At 46.1% G+C, this 15,923-nt stretch overlaps 1 protein-coding gene across 1 annotated transcript; it reads right to left on the minus strand.

Moving 5' to 3' along the window:
* Positions 1 to 2,435: 2,435 nt before the first annotated feature.
* On the minus strand, positions 2,436 to 13,625 carry dsg2.2 (desmoglein 2, tandem duplicate 2; the record flags this gene model as incomplete). Its single annotated transcript, XM_084443889.1, has 14 exons — positions 13,519 to 13,625; positions 10,980 to 11,102; positions 10,508 to 10,666; positions 9,874 to 10,015; positions 9,438 to 9,607; positions 8,933 to 9,067; positions 8,577 to 8,762; positions 7,603 to 7,982; positions 7,341 to 7,483; positions 6,606 to 6,827; positions 5,235 to 5,477; positions 4,655 to 4,785; positions 4,205 to 4,540; positions 2,436 to 3,725 (listed from the first exon to the last, which is right to left on the minus strand). The coding sequence occupies exons 1-14, from the start codon at positions 13,567 to 13,569 to the stop codon at positions 2,436 to 2,438; spliced, it is 3,711 nt and encodes a 1,236-aa protein (XP_084300015.1). The 5' UTR covers positions 13,570 to 13,625.
* Between the last annotated feature and the right edge of the window lie 2,298 nt (positions 13,626 to 15,923).

Raw genomic sequence — 15,923 nt, forward strand, 5'->3', positions numbered from 1 at the left:
TCAACCTTACTGTAGGCATATGCATTGCAATGGTATGAATTCTTGCTCATGTTTTTAGGTTTATGATATCAAAGACCTGAGGCAGTGTAGTCTCACAGCAAACTGTGATGAATATGAGTTTGGGATCAAAGCCAGAACAAGACATCAGTTGATTATCTCTGGAACAAAGAACAAATTTTATACAGTAGCAATGCATTGAAGAGCAACACAATACAGAACAAACTATACAATGACCCCCTTTTTTTGATATGCATTATACAATCATAACCATATCAAACAGAATAATTACCCTCCCCAAAACAATGACCATGACTGAATGTTTACAACTGAACAAGGTGAAATAAACAGGCCTATTACAGTCAGAGTGCACTTTAAGTGCATGCTGTGTGCGGACACAACTTTACAGTGCTCTCTTAATGTGCATTTTGGCCCAAAATAAACCATCAGAGCAACAAAGTCATCGTATAGCAACATGAATACACACATTAAACCCAGTAGCAACGGATCGTTAGCCTAGCTATTTAGTCTTTGATATAGTCAATCAATTTTAGCTCTAAAGAACCAGCCCAACTGAGCACAACAAGGCCAGACGTGCAAACGTTAGTGTGAACTTGGGCGGAATCAAATAATGATTGAGAAGTTTTACAAGTAACTATTAAACAGAGTTTAAAAGGCCAGCGGCAATTAGGTAAGAACTAACTATTCAATATGACAATAACAGGGTAGGGGAAGTTCTGTGGAGTTAGTCACTTTTCCTCTGAAAGTCAAGGTTGCATCAGCTTAGAAGGAGGAGCAGCTGGAAAGCATGGTTGGTATGAGAGTGAACTGTGGTTGTGGTTACAACAAATTAGAACCCGATGAAAACACCAATCCTAAAAGCAGTGAGCCCTCTCACGCTCTCTCGCTCCTGGTACAGGCACTCCTATAAAACTGGACAAGCCAGTTCCAGGTTACTGTACAACATCTGGTGGCGTCAAACATGAAAATCCCTATTTCTGCATTTATGGTTCAGGTGACACTGTGCTTCATCTTTATGGAAACCATGCTATAGACGCATCACAGCAACCATAAACTGAGCGGTGTTATGTCCCCACAGGCGTCTGTGTGGTGTCCCTTGTTGTGTTCTCTGTTCTGTCCCCCGTCTGTCTCCCCCAGGTGTTCGTCAACGGTGTTTGTGTCTGTCGCTGTGTCCATCGTTTCCCTGCCCCTGTTGTCCAATCAGGGGACGATCCGTCGACTTATCCATACGCTGTTTCGTGTGCGAGGAAAAGAGGGTTGTTTTGTTTGTAGCGATGTTCTGTTCGTGTGCTTCACGCCAGCGTTAGTGTGGGTTCATAGCTGTTGCATCGTCCCTCCGTTTCAGGTCTTTGTGGAGAAGGGCTGGGTAAGAAACCCATGTACACCTCATCACGTAGGTGAACTGTTGTTAAGGGAGAGGGCTTATTGGAGAGTATTGATTATGGATGTTGGTATCGTGGATAGGGAAGGTCAAAGGTCAGGGCCCCTATCGTTTCAGTCACATCGCTCGCTCGTCTGCCCATCTCCTCCCCTTTGACAGTAGCCATACCCTGTTTGTCTATCCCTGTCTGTTTGTTATTGTTGATTTATTGATTATTTTCTTGGGTTGATCTATTTCTGTAGTTCGGTACCATTGTGTTTGCCCTCGCCATGTGCACTCTGCCCAAACCAGTGTGCCCGCCTACGGACCGTTAGATTCACCCCACTCCCTAGCCTACCATCGGAGGAAACGGGTAACAATAAGCCAATAAAACCATCAGTTGTGTCTTGACCATCCAGTCGACATGTGGTACATGGTACTGGTGCCTGGCCTACAACGCTCTTAGTGAAATAATAATACAATACGAAAGAGCACCGCGTTCTTTACATTATATCACAAACATGAACAAAATTAATTTGCTTGTAACAGAAACCGCAGAGAAGCACCTTCCCCTCAAAGATCAAACAAAAATAAATGCAACAGGTGGGAAATTGCCTCCGAGGGCACTCCAAACATGCAGACAGGATCCCTCCTCACCACCTTCAAACAGCCAGAAAGATAAACTAAAGGTCGCACACGATGCGGCCGTAGATACCGTCTAGTCTACGCACTGCTAGCACCAGGCTGAGACATTTTCACCACGTTCCGCTGTACGGGCAGACGCATCAGGCTACATTCTACATCAGCATGCTAGGACAACGCCTTTACCCACAAACCATTAAAGACGTTATCAGGAAACCGTTTTTCATATCAGAACCCATGTGTTCTTCCCAGTTATACGTCTGTGGACGTACAACACATTCAGACTAATCTATTGACAAAAAACAACTTTGACGTGATAACGTCTGTATAGCCTCTCTTCAAGGGAATTTGCTTTATGCTTGTGAACTAACCCTAACCCTACTATCTGCTGTTGCTCGACTGTTGGTAAAGGCCTTTATTCGCTGACCTTCTGACTGGTCACAACTCTTTTTTCCTGCACCACCACCTTGCGGGAGCCAGGGGCCACGCTGACTGAAGTGGAGGAACCGATCGCCCCCAAAATGCCGCTGTACGAGGCTGCGCTGGAGCTGGTGGTGCCTCCTGTGGCCTGCTGACCGTACGTGACTCTGTGAGAGCCGGATAGGCCACTCCTCTGCAGGGAGCCAAGGGAGAACCCGGACACCCCCTCCTGCACCAGCCCCCCCTGGAGAACCTGCCCTCCCTGGAGAACCTGCCCCCCCTGGAGAACCTGCCCTCCCTGGTAAACCTGCCCTCCCTGGTAAACCTGCCCCCCCTGGAGAACCTGCCCTCCCTGGAGAACCTGCCCTCCCTGGTAAACCTGCCCCCCCTGGAGAACCTGCCCCCCCTGGAGAACCTGCCCTCCCTGGAGAACCTGCCCTCCCTGGAGAACCTGCCCCCCCTGAATGATCTGCCCCCCTTGCAGGACCTGCCCTGACCCAACGGGCACCTGCCCCTCCACCACCATCAGGTTCTGTGGCCCAGAAACGTTCCCCACGCGCATCAGACTGGCATTACCTCCCTCTAGCCTAGCCTGCCCCCCACGCCCGCCCTTCTCTACCAGCACCACACTTTGGCCCTGAGCAGGACCGCTGGACACCCACTGCTGCCCCCCTTGCACATACATGCCCTGGCCGGACCCGGGCGCAGGCCCGTTGACCACGAACACGCCCTGCATGTTGGCGGCGGTGGCAGCCGGTCTCTCCGCCAGCAGCATCGTGTTGTGGACCTGTGGCTCCACTACGTAGTGTACGGGCTGCATCATTGGAGCGGCGGTGTAGTACATCGGCTGCTGCAGCAGGAAGGTTTGGCCAGCAGGGGGCGGCAGAGCGGCCTGGCCCTGGGCCACCCTACTCTCCCTCAGAGCAGAGTGCTCTGACTCCGTAATCACAGTCCTCTCCACGTGCGTCGCCGTCGGGGGGGCCGAAACCGAAACCACGCTGGACGCCGCCGCCGTTACGTTGCTGGTGGCCGTTGCCTTGGAGACGACGGGCCTGGGCGGGGGAGGGGCGGACGTGTTGTCGGTTCTGACCTCGATCCTCTCTCCTGTGCAGACCTCGGCCAGGGTCTTGAACTTCGGCCCCAGGTCGTTGAGGAACTGGAGGTCGTTGTCAGACTCCAGGAGGCTGCAGCAGCCCACGGACCCCGCAGGGGAGCCCCGGCCCTCGTAGTCGAACACCAACACGCCGTCCGTTTGAACGTGGTTCTCCGCCGCGCAGCTCGCCTTCTGCAACAGCACATTACGATACGACCTCTCAACACGGCTCCGCTGTGTGCAGTGTGCTTTTTACACAGTGGGTCAAGTGCACCAAATATGGCGAATAGGGATGTGACGATTTCCGGTATAATGATAAACCATGATAATATCAGATTAAATTAATTGCGATAAAAATCCTGTTTGATTTCTGCACTGTAAATACTGTCCAGCATCAACCAAAGTTAGCAACAGTCTCCAACACACATTATTTAAATGTTTATGCAAACAAAAAGTGCATAGTGCTGCTAATTTGCCATTTATAGTTTTCAATATAAAACTTGGTGAAATGTATCAGTAGTTTTTGATCATTTTCAGCACATTTTAACAATACCACGATAATACTGATCACCGAGATAATTTTGGTCATTATAATCATGATGTGACATTTTCAGACCGTTACACATCTCTAATGGCGAAGAGCTAATAGAATCACGAACTGTTTTCCTCACCTGAGAGTAGTACGCCTCCAGGAAGTGTCCAGGCAGGGCGATGCCGTCGTACGCTCCTCCTCCCTCTCTGGCCTCGAAGTCAGAGTAGAAGATGCTCCCCTGCTCCTGGCCCATCATTCCCATCCCTCCTGCGTTCATGTAGTTCATCTCCATGCGGCCGTCCTGGTGGAATCCAGCACCCATGGCGGAGGAGGAGTTGTGCTGGAAGGCACCTCCAATCAGCGTCGCCCCGCTCGCCATTCCCCCCATGGCTGCCGAAGACACCAACCCCTTAGCGGAGGCCTTCATCGGTCCGCCGTCCACCACCTGCATCGGCGTGGTCAGCAAGGGCACTTCCTGTTGAAGGGTGAAAGGTCAGAGCGTTACAGCTGACTGTCGGGATGTGAGGGAGGACCTCGGACAGGGATCTGGGATGATGATGATGATGATGATGAAGAATCCTCCCCCTACCGTGTTCTCGCCTTGTCCCTCTGTGTGGTAGGAGATGAGGTGGGCTTTGGTGTCAAAGGGCATCTCAGTGAAGCCCCCAGGCAGGGCCCCGCCCCCCCCACAATGGCAGAAGAGCAGCAGGAGAGGGATGACTGAGGAGCAGACAGGGTCAGGTTAAGAGGGAGGCTGGGGAGGAGAGACTGCTGACAAACGTTACAAAAGCACAAATAATGGCATTATTTTTGTTTCCTGGTTCTATGTTTGCCCAGGATAATTGCCATATTGTTTCCAAGGAATTATGAAGACTGTGTGTTGGGTATGTAATTAATGACTAGATATTCTGTGGGAAATGTGTCCGTGAAAGGTCATATGAAAATGCGTTCATGAATAAGTAATCTGCCTTGGTCATATGAAAATGAGTTTATGTATGAATAAGTGATCTACTGTAAAACTAAACCTTTAGGACAGTTATCTGACTGTTGTTTCACATTTGAATACTACATCTGTATCTATGATCAGTTTGGCTCCGAGTAGGAGAGGGAGGAGGGGCTTTGTCGTGGTGTAACCCTGACCGTGTGACGGTGACATCATCACTACTCACGCAGTAGCATCAGCAGCCCCAGTAAGAACAGGCCGATGGCCCCTGGGCCCAGCTCCGCCCCCGAGCCGACCACGCTGCGTGGCCCGCACACGCCCTCCTTTGAGCACGTGCACACCTCCACCGTCACCTTCTGCGGGGTGGGACACGCCAGCCCCTGCTGGTCCTTGATGTCCATGGTGACCTCGTAGGTGCCAGGCCACAGGTTCTCCTTGGTCGGTATGTACCTGAGGATGGAAGTGGTCTCTGGTGGGGGTAGAGCAACCGCAAACACACTCAGACACAGCAGACACGACGACCGCACAACGCTGGCCCCTACAACCATTCCCCTACCCGTCTCCTGCATTGGCGTTATTCTCGGCTAGGACTAACACCATGTTCCTCTGCTTGGATTAGCCTGCAGCAGCTAAGCTACTCAAAGCTGTCTGGCTGGGTTATTATGAGTTGTACTGTTAAGTAATTGAGCTTTTGCTCCCCCTTGTGGTGTGAAGTGGTACAGATCACCCGTAGTTGTGATGTAGACCTTTTCTGCTCTCTGCTGATGAAAATTAGTACTACTCAACTATTTACTACTGGGGAACTCCATTCCTACAAATGTGGTTAAAGCTGCAATAATTGATTTTATTCACATTTTGTAAAAACTAATTAAAACAAAACCACCTGATATCAGATTGTTTCATTGAGTCATAGCGTCCTAATGGCACTACTCACCCCTACCAGTCACCATGTCTTGTTATTCCAGCATTTCTGCCGGTGATGGTAAATTACGGCCCATAATTTGCTCCACCCCGTGTCTTAAATGTACATATTACACATTTTAGGCTGTTGTTTGTAAACAAGTCTCTTACTGCTACTGGAAATCAATTATTGCCACTTTAAGCACATTTGACCCAAACCTGTCAAACCACTTCATGTATTATGTATATCACATTGGAGAGAACTGCTATTGTGTCTGAGTACATTCTTTGACTTGAATACTTGTGTTATATCTACACTACAGTATGGTCCAACCAGGACGTATGGTCCAACCAGGACGTATATGGTCCAACCAGGACGTATGGTCCAACCAGGACGTATGGTCCAACCAGGACGTATGGTCCAACCGGGACGTATGGTCCAACCGGGACGTATGGTCCAACCAGGACGTATGGTCCAACCAGGACGTATGGTCCAACCAGGACGTATGGTCCAACCAGGACGTATGGTGCAACCAGGACGTATGGTCCAACCAGGACGTATGGTTCAACCAGGACGTATGGTCCAACCAGGATGTATGGTCCAACCAAGACGTATGGTCCAACCAGGACGTATGGTCCAACCAGGACGTATGGTCCAACCAGGACGTATGGTCCAACCAGGATGTGGATCTCTCACCATTGAAGTGCTCTGCATTCCAATCCCCCTTGGTGCTCTTCGGGATGACTCTAACGCTGAATGGGCCTCCGTTGGGATCTGCGTCCTCGTCAACGACTGTCACGTAGACGGCGGTAGCGGTGTCACACATGTGCTGAACATGGCTAGTCAGGGTAGGGCAGTGGTCGTTGAAGTCCTCCACCTGAATGGCTATTGTGCCCGTGGCTGTCTTAGAGGGCATCTCTGCATAGGCACAGAGATACACGCGCACACACACACACACACACACACACACACACACACACACACACACACACACACACACACACACACACACACACAAACACACAGAAGTGAGACAGGGAGGTTGTGGGAAGATGATGTACATACACACACCCATTTTATGACTCCTTCACCATCTTTTTCCTGTTGTACTGTTAAGTAATTGAGCTTTTGCTCCCCCTTGTGGTGTGAAGTGGTACAGATCACCCGTGGTTGTGACGTAGGCCTATTCTGCTCTCTGCTGATGAAAATTAGTACTACTCAACTATTTACTACTGGGGAACTCCATTCCTACAAATGTGGTTAAACACATTTCACACATAAACCTGTCAAATCACTTAATGTACTACGTATATAACATCGGAGGGAACTGCTACTGTGTGTGAGTACTTTCTTTGACTTGAATACTTTAGTTATATCCACGCTACAGTATGGTCCAAGTTACGACCAAGAGGACTTGCTATAGTAGCGTACCTTGGGTCATGCAGATGACTCTGGCATAGTATGTCCCATTCACCAGTAACTTAGACTCTCGATCCGGCTGCTTGTTGAGTCTGATGTCACCCGTCTCCTCGTCGATGGAGAGCCAGTTATCTGGGTCTGACCCCTTTGCGTACCTACATCAGACACAATGCAGAGCTTTGTGTAAAATGCCTCGATAACGGTGTTGTCCGTTCAAATAGTGGACACATTAGTGTGTTTGTGTGTGTGCGCTTGCGTGTCTACGTGTACTGACCTGACATTCGTAGCGGTCAGCAGCGTGTCACCGTCTATGGCGGCGTAGCGGGCGATGACCTTACTGGTGCTGAACGTCTTGCTGTCCTCTGAGATGTGGATGGCCTTCACCTTGGGGTCGAAGCGTGGCCCCTCCGGCTGATTCCTCACACTGATTTTGACCGGATACAGTCTGGTGCCCGATCCAATAAGCCATGGTCGTCCTCCTGCTCCTCCACCACCTCCTCCTCCACCTCCTCCTCCTCCTCCTCCACCACCTCCACTTCCTCCTGCTCCCAATGCATGAACTCCTGTCCATGCACCACCCACAATGTATGGAGGATTCCTGTTTCTAACTGCCAGTCCCAGGGCTAGATTTTTCACATTCTCGTAGTCTACAGCCTAGGGGGGTGGAACAGGTGAGGGGACACACATGAATTTGAGGATACCATTTCCATTCAACTCAAGAGAATAGGGATGCGTTCCAAATCTCATACTTCCATATAATATAATACGTCAAAAAAGGATGTAATACTGTATGTCCCAATACATAGTATGCCACATGCAGTATGGTAAAAAATACCAGGATGTCCTACTATATCTGGTCATATTTTGCAGTATGCAAGCCAGCAGACTTTTCTGGCTATTCTGACCCACAATCCTGTGCGCAGCAGAAATGACGTCACATGTGCGAGTGGTATTTTCATAGCTCCATGGTCATGACAGCTGTGGACAAATGTCCCTTTATGGACTGCAGAAGATGTGGTAACATTTCATTGTGCGGTGCTATGACAAAGTAGTTTGTCCCAATTGGATGCGTACTGCATGCAAAGTACAGTACATACTTTCTAGGGGCAGCTGTAGTACATACAGGTAGTAAAAAGTAGAAGTATGTGATTCGGAATGCAGCCTACAGTTGGTGATGATAATATAAAGATGGTGTGCATTAACGTCTGCATTGTGGGGCATGTAGCTGTACATGAACATCTGCACTACCTTGTTCAGCATCAGGACACCCTCGTTGGTGTCGTGGTCGGTGTGGATGCTGAAATAGCCCGCCTCGTTGCCGTTGGCAATGGTATACTCGGCCGTCCAGTTGTCAGTGTGCTCTATGTCCAGGTCACTGGCTCTGAACCTCATCACCTCAATGCCCTCTGTGTTCTCCTCGATACTGCCTTCAAACTGCCCACACGCACACACACACACACACACACACACACACACACACACACACACACACACACACACACACACACACACACACACACACACAAAGGGCATTCAAAAAGATTGTCAGACAGAAATTTTAAACCTTGAACTTCATAGCCACACAAAAAGGAACACTCTCTTACCATTTCATACTCCAGGGTAGGGGGGTTGTCGTTCACGTCCAAGATTTTGACAACAACCGTTCCGGTGCCAGTGTGGCCCCCCGGTCTACCGTTCAGATCTGCGCCTTGAATCGTTACAGTGTATGAATCGCAAAGCTAAAAAAAAGAAAGAAAAGAAAAAAAAGACCCAAATCATTAATTGGTGTGCCGTGAAGAGGCACGATTATTCAGTCAAGGGCTCTAGAGTAAAGGTTATACTGTACTGCCAAGCATGCGTAGCTTCAGGCAAGCAGACTCACTGTGAGAATTAAAATTCAAGACCTTGAGGGTCTTTTATTCGCCAAACAGTAGTGAACACACAGACACACACAGGCGTGAGATATTTCTCTCTGTTAACCGTATCTAACAAAACACTGCCAGTAACACACATTTTCAAGCACAACACATATCCTGACATTCTTTTTGAGTCGGGTGTGGAAGTCAAGTCTGTCAAACCGTCAAGCCCCGCCGTGACTCATGTCTGTACCTCTCTGTCCAGCGTGGGCCGTTTGACCCTGAGCTCTCCGTCCTGGGTGATCTGGAACAAGTCCTGCCCGGCGTGCGGCGGGTCCTGGCCGATGATGCTATAGGCGATCTGAGAGTTCTCGTTCCCCGGCTCATCGGCGTCCGAGGCGCTGATCTTCATGATTGCCGTACCTGTAGAACACAGAACCTGGTTTGAGACACACGTCGACACGGGACAGCTTACACGCATACAAGTTTGTGATGTACCTGCATCTGAATAATAATATTATTATATTATCCTTGTCATACTATTCTTCTGTATATCCGTATCTTCTATGTGTATGGAAGCCCTTTATGAAGCGCTACATAAGGTCCTTGTTTTTTAATGTCACAGAGCAAAGCAGACACTTTGAAAAAACAACAACAACAAAATATTGTTTATTTGTCATATGACTTGCCTGCTGGACTGAGCTCGTACACCTCTAGGGGCTGGATGTCGCCAAACACAGGAGGGTTGTCGTTCTTATCCACCACCTGGATCCGCAGGTCAATGTTCTTCTCAGCCAACGTGCCGTTCCTGAACGTAGCAACACCTGACAGCTGAAGACAGGAAAACACGACCATCGTCATCATCATCATCATCACCCTTACTGTCATGCTCTAAACGTCTCTCACATGTATTTGTTCATGATTCAAAAGATAAATTAGGTCTATACAGTATATATATATATATATATATATATATATATATATATATATATATATGAAGAGTTCATTTGCAAAAACAGATATGTGCATTTTGATACATTTTGATAAATCATTTTTTCAATCAAATGTCAACATTAAATATCAATTAAATTACAGTTGGGTTGTTTGGATTAAAAAAAGAAGACTCTTCTTTACGTAATCAAAACCATCAAACTGTTATTTAATTGATATTTAATGTTGACATTTGATTGAAAAAATGATTTATCAAAATGTATCAAAATGCACATATCTGTTTTTGCAAATGAACTCTTCATATATATAACGATGATGAGTTCTCAGTATTAAGAAGCTCAGTCTCAGCTGTGTCGCGTGTCCCAAACTCACATTGTACTGGGCGATAGACTCCCGGTCCAGAATTCCTTTCACACTCACAAAGCCCTTGTCAGGGTTCACCACAAACAGGTTGAAGGGGTGTCTGTCCGCCCCCACCCCCTTCAGCGAGTACAGCACGTTACCGTGCCCGTCATCGAAATCCGTCCGGATCTGCACACAGACAGATCAATGACTAATAGGCAAACATCTCGTAAACAATATATTATCAATGACTAATAAGCACACATCTGTTCTATGTTATCAATGACTAATAGGCACACATCTGGCCTATAAAATGATCAAAGACTAACAGGCACACGGTTCACAATGAGGGACGACATCTGCTCATAATGAAAATGTATTCGTGATTAGCGATAGAGTATCCATAAATAGATTGTCTACCTGTGATTGGTGCATGATCAGTGATACTGTAGTTCATCATTAATTCATAGTGATTGGTGAAAATTAGTGATGGTATTATTACCTTGGCGATGTACTCCTTGTGTGTGTAGTCTGTGTTTTCGTCCAGTTTCTGTGGAGGAATAATCCATTCTCTCTTCTGTCTCCTCAGCTCCACGGAGCTACGAGCTTTGGCGGCTACGCCAACCTGAACCCACAAAACAGCTGTTACTATGACACGCAGCGCTGGACACAGGGCATTTAATCAACAAACATATTATCATTAGACATTATCATCTTGAGTAATAATGACACCTAACTACTGTACCTGCTCAAAAGTAACATCTCAAACACAGTCATCTGATCGCAATGTTAAAGCAGTTTATTTTCACTCGCTCCTCCTAGTCTGGCCATGCACTGGATGGTTTCAGATGGCATAGGATGAGGCTGTATGGCACAATCCATGACTGATCAACAGTAGGCCTACTGTAAGTAACAATACTTTGACAGCAACAGAAGATAAACAGTGACTCACAATGTGGAGTTCAACTACATCAAAAAGACACCTATTGTATCCATATAAGCACCTATTGAATTTATATTTGTCTACTCTTGCATTTTGGCTTTAGCACTAGATTATGCTCTTAGTCACTTGTTTGGAAAGGAGATTCCATCAAGACAGGTTCTGGCGAGTTGTAGTAGGCTACACTGACTTATTATTGTAAGACTCACTTGCTTTGGATAAAAGTGTCTGCTAAACTACTGTAATGTAATGTAAAATGGTGAGTAGCGATTTAACTCAAAGTGTTTTCACTAATAAAATATCTGTGAACTGCCGGACGTAGCCTTGTGAGACAATCCTGATCTGATATTCAGAACAAACTCACTCGCTAGCTCAGGATGGTCTCAGAGGCGACCCTGGCACTGGATTCAACAAACACTGTACTCAGGTCCAGTCATGTATGCCTGTCTGGGATCAATCCTAAGTTTCTCAATACCTTGATCTGTTACTTCAGGTTAAAATGACATCATGACTTGACTCATTTCTCAGTATGAACACATTTTACAGAGGTAAGCTCTTGTACCCCTCTGTCATGGAATAATGTTTAAAAATCAGAATTTCTGTCAACTCTGGTCTGATAATATCTGCTGTACCCAGCCACCCCTACAGTGGACTATGTTCAGCGGGATTCAGCTGGCATGGGGGTGTGGGCCAGTGCGGGCATGTGAAAACGAGAGGAGTTGGGGTAGATTTCCGGTGTGTACCAAGGCCAGACAGTGAATAGGGGCGGCACTGAGTCAGCTTCAGTCAACACCTCTTTGATTTGATCATGTCAGGAGTAGGTCCTATCATGTCACGAGTAGGCCTATCATGTAAATAAATGTAGGCCTACTAGTAGGCTATGGCTTGGTTGTCATCTGAAAGTTATGTCAGCCATAGCTCAGTCAGCCAGACTTTCAAGATCAGTGATTAGAGATGGACTTGTGAGTCTACCGAAGTGAAGACACTTTTCAAACGATGAAAACCTTTTCTCCAAGGTAGCTTAAAGGAGTAGTTTGGTATTTAGCATCATAAACCCAAGCATAAGGTTATTTACAATCATGTATGACGAATTTTGCACTCTTGAGATCTTAGTCCTCATTGCTCATGTCACAGCTAACGACACAATGGATCTCTATGGGCATATACAGTATATGCCCATAGAGTATACAGTCTGTCAAAATGTTGATATGGACCATTGTATATAATCATAAATAACCTTATAACAGGGCTTATAATGCCAAATACCAAACTACTCCTTTAACTTGCAGCCAAGCATTTTTTGCACTTAAATAGCACATATCCAGTATCTACTATCCTGGTTTCGCCCTGATCTCACATGTTGTTTCTCTATTGTGGAGAGAGATCTCCACTTCCATTCGTGAGTACTATTATCTGTAGATAACCTGAGCAGACTGAGTGAAAAAAAAAAAAAACGAATGGAGAAATAAATGTTCCCTGACAGAGTAGTGAGAGATCTGCCCTGCCCTGGACTACCTCCCTGAACCAGCTAGCAGCCATAATCTGTCTGAATTGTGGTCTAGCAATTGGAGGGAAATTATGTGGACCCCTATTTACAATATAAAATGTAAAAAGGGAGAAAACGTAATTTCCAAACAGTTTAGAAAAGTTAGCCTAATTTAGAAAGTTAGCCTGTGAATGGGGAGGGATCATCATTGAAGTGACATGATCCTGAGGACACACCCCAGTGTCACTGTGTCCGATATTTGAGTTTAAGTAACAACACAGCGTTTTATAAACAAAGCCTGGCTGGATAAACAAACTATGTAGGCTACGTTTATAAAGTGAAAAAGTGTGCCCTACCATGACAGTAGGCTATTATCAGGCTACATCACACAGTAGGCCTAGCCTACGCGCACTAAACAAAACATGACAGTAGGCTACACATTTATTTTTGAGGGTGCATCTCTAATTGCCCCCCCCCCCCCTGATATAGGCTACCCAACAGCCAGACTGAAGTGTGGGTGATGCACGGACAAACAGGAATATGGTGTGATGATGACAGTTTTTTCCCGAAAATAAAACTATCACTATCGATGCAAGAGTGTCTAATTCTCCTTACCGTAAGCGTTATTAGCAAAAGAGCCGTAGCGGGTAGAGAAACCCGAGTCATGACCGGAAGAGATATCCAATCCACTTGAACGATAATCCAACAGGTGCCACCAACGACTGAATCCTCAAGGGCGATATTATAAAACACACGAAACACTCTTGTCTTGTGTGATGTCGCTGTAACAGTAGGAGGGGCCTTTTCTATAGGGTATTACTCAGCTGCCTCTTCCACACCCTTACCTGGGCTATGTGGGAAGTGCGTTGTGTGTGCGTGTGTGGGTGTGTGTGTGTGTGTGTGTGTGTGTGTGTGTGTGTGTGTGTGTGTGTGTGTGTCTGTTTTGTTTGGGGTCGGGGGTTAATGAGTATCACCATGGCTACATTATTTTTGCTTACAGTTTTGCGTTCAGTGTTATGAGCATGTTGATTTGATGATAAGAGCTGTTTTCTTATCCTCAGTCGAATGCTGCCTATCGATCCTATACTAGTCAGACTGGGTAGACTCTACTGGCCTTGAATACTGATGAGCTGAACTCCAAGGCATGTAAACATGTCACTGTAAGTATGATGCACAGGTATGCTATACATAGGCGGCTACACACACACACACACACTCACACACACACACACACACACACACACACACACACACACACACACACTAGGCATAAAAATGTCATGGCATATATTGTATCTTATGACAACTAAACTTACATTGAACTGAATACAGAATACCTGCAAGCAAACGGGCAAGGCAAGGCAAGTTTATTTGTATAGCACATTTCAGCAACAAAGCAATTCAAAGTGCTTTACATGAGACATTAAAAGCATCAAGACAAAATGCAACACATAAAATGTCATATAAAACGAAATGCAAAAAAATGACATTTAAAACAAAATGCAGGAAAAATAAAATACAGGAATAAAAGTTACAGTGCAGTGTATGAATGAATAATAATTGGATTTAATAAAAAGCAGCAGCAAAAGTCTTCAGTCTTGATTTAAAAGAATTGAGAGTTATAGCAGACATGCAATCTTCAGGAAGTTTGTTCCAGATATGTGGAGAATACAAACTGACAGAAATGCATTCTGTATATGGTTATGATAACATTTAAATACATTGCTGCGGTGATATTCTGAATTGCTTTGAACATGCTTATGCATGGGGTATGAATGTTGGTACATTCACATGATGAAAAGGGTGTCGTTTACAGTTTCCATTGAGTGTACAGGTAAGGCGTGGTGTGTTGTGTTTCTATGGTTCTGGGCATGGGTGCGGCTGTCTGGGAGTGTTGGATGAGTCATCCCTAAATAACACCACGCCTTACCTGAGACTGGCAGACTGAGAGAGAGACACAGCAAGGACAAAGAAAAAGAGAGAGAGAGAGAGAGAAAGAGAGAGAAAGAGAAAGAGAAGGGAGAGAGGGAGTATGAGTTTTAACACACCTTTACTGTGCTAGGCTGGTATCTCATTGCACATCAAGGCACATCTGCTTAAATGAGAAAACTATCTACAAAAAAACAAATAATAAATATAAATCATCCTAATTCATCCCCCCGAAAATAATTCCTCTCTTTCCAACATGGCATATAGCTTTGTCCTTTAGTCCTGAAAAGCTTCTGACTCTGCGTTAGTCATTTGAAAACAGCCTGCCCCATCTGGCCCGATCCTGACCTTGTGCTTTCCACTCAGATCTTATGGCCATTTTGGTCCCAACAGAAGTTGATATTTACTCTTCTCCTTCTTGTGGTATGGATAGCCGTGATAAACACCATCAAACTGAAAATCTTCCCCAGAGAGTGTGTGTCTGTCTGTCTGTCTGTGTGTGTGTGTGTGTGTGTGTGTGTGTGTGTGTGTGTGTGTGTGTGTGTGTGAGTGTGTGTGAGATAGAGAGAGAGAAAAAGAGAGAGAGGCAGACAGAGAGTGACGGAGCGGAGTGAGCGAGGACAAAGCAACGCTTTGGAAAGTAGGAATGGGCAGATCATTAGAGGGGTATTTGAAGAACTGACAATAGACATAGAAAAAGAGGGCGAAGGTGGAGAGGACGAAATAGAGGAAGTGAACACCGTGTACTAGAGTCAGCTCTTTGGTAAGTGTGCTTGGCAGAGAAGAGGAGTGGTCTCCCACTGGCCCTCCGGAGAAAAGTCCGTCCCCCTGCCGGTAGGCCAGGCATGTCAAACCACGCATGCATTAAGAGAGATACTAAGTAAGGTCTAACCAGTAATAATGCGTCTTCTTTACGGTCTAACCAGTCTTCCTGAAAACTTCCAATACCCTCACAAGGAGCATAAACACACATAAACAAACCCCGTGAGAAATTTTGTTGACAAAATCTGAGGCAGGTAATACATTTAAAAAGCCTTTAATCTCACTTGGCTATTTAATCATGGTTTACCTGAACGCATTTCACTCATTAA

Source organism: Borostomias antarcticus (genome assembly GCF_949987555.1).
Source record: "Borostomias antarcticus genome assembly, chromosome: 10".
NCBI classification, from domain to species: Eukaryota; Metazoa; Chordata; class Actinopteri; order Stomiiformes; family Stomiidae; genus Borostomias; species Borostomias antarcticus.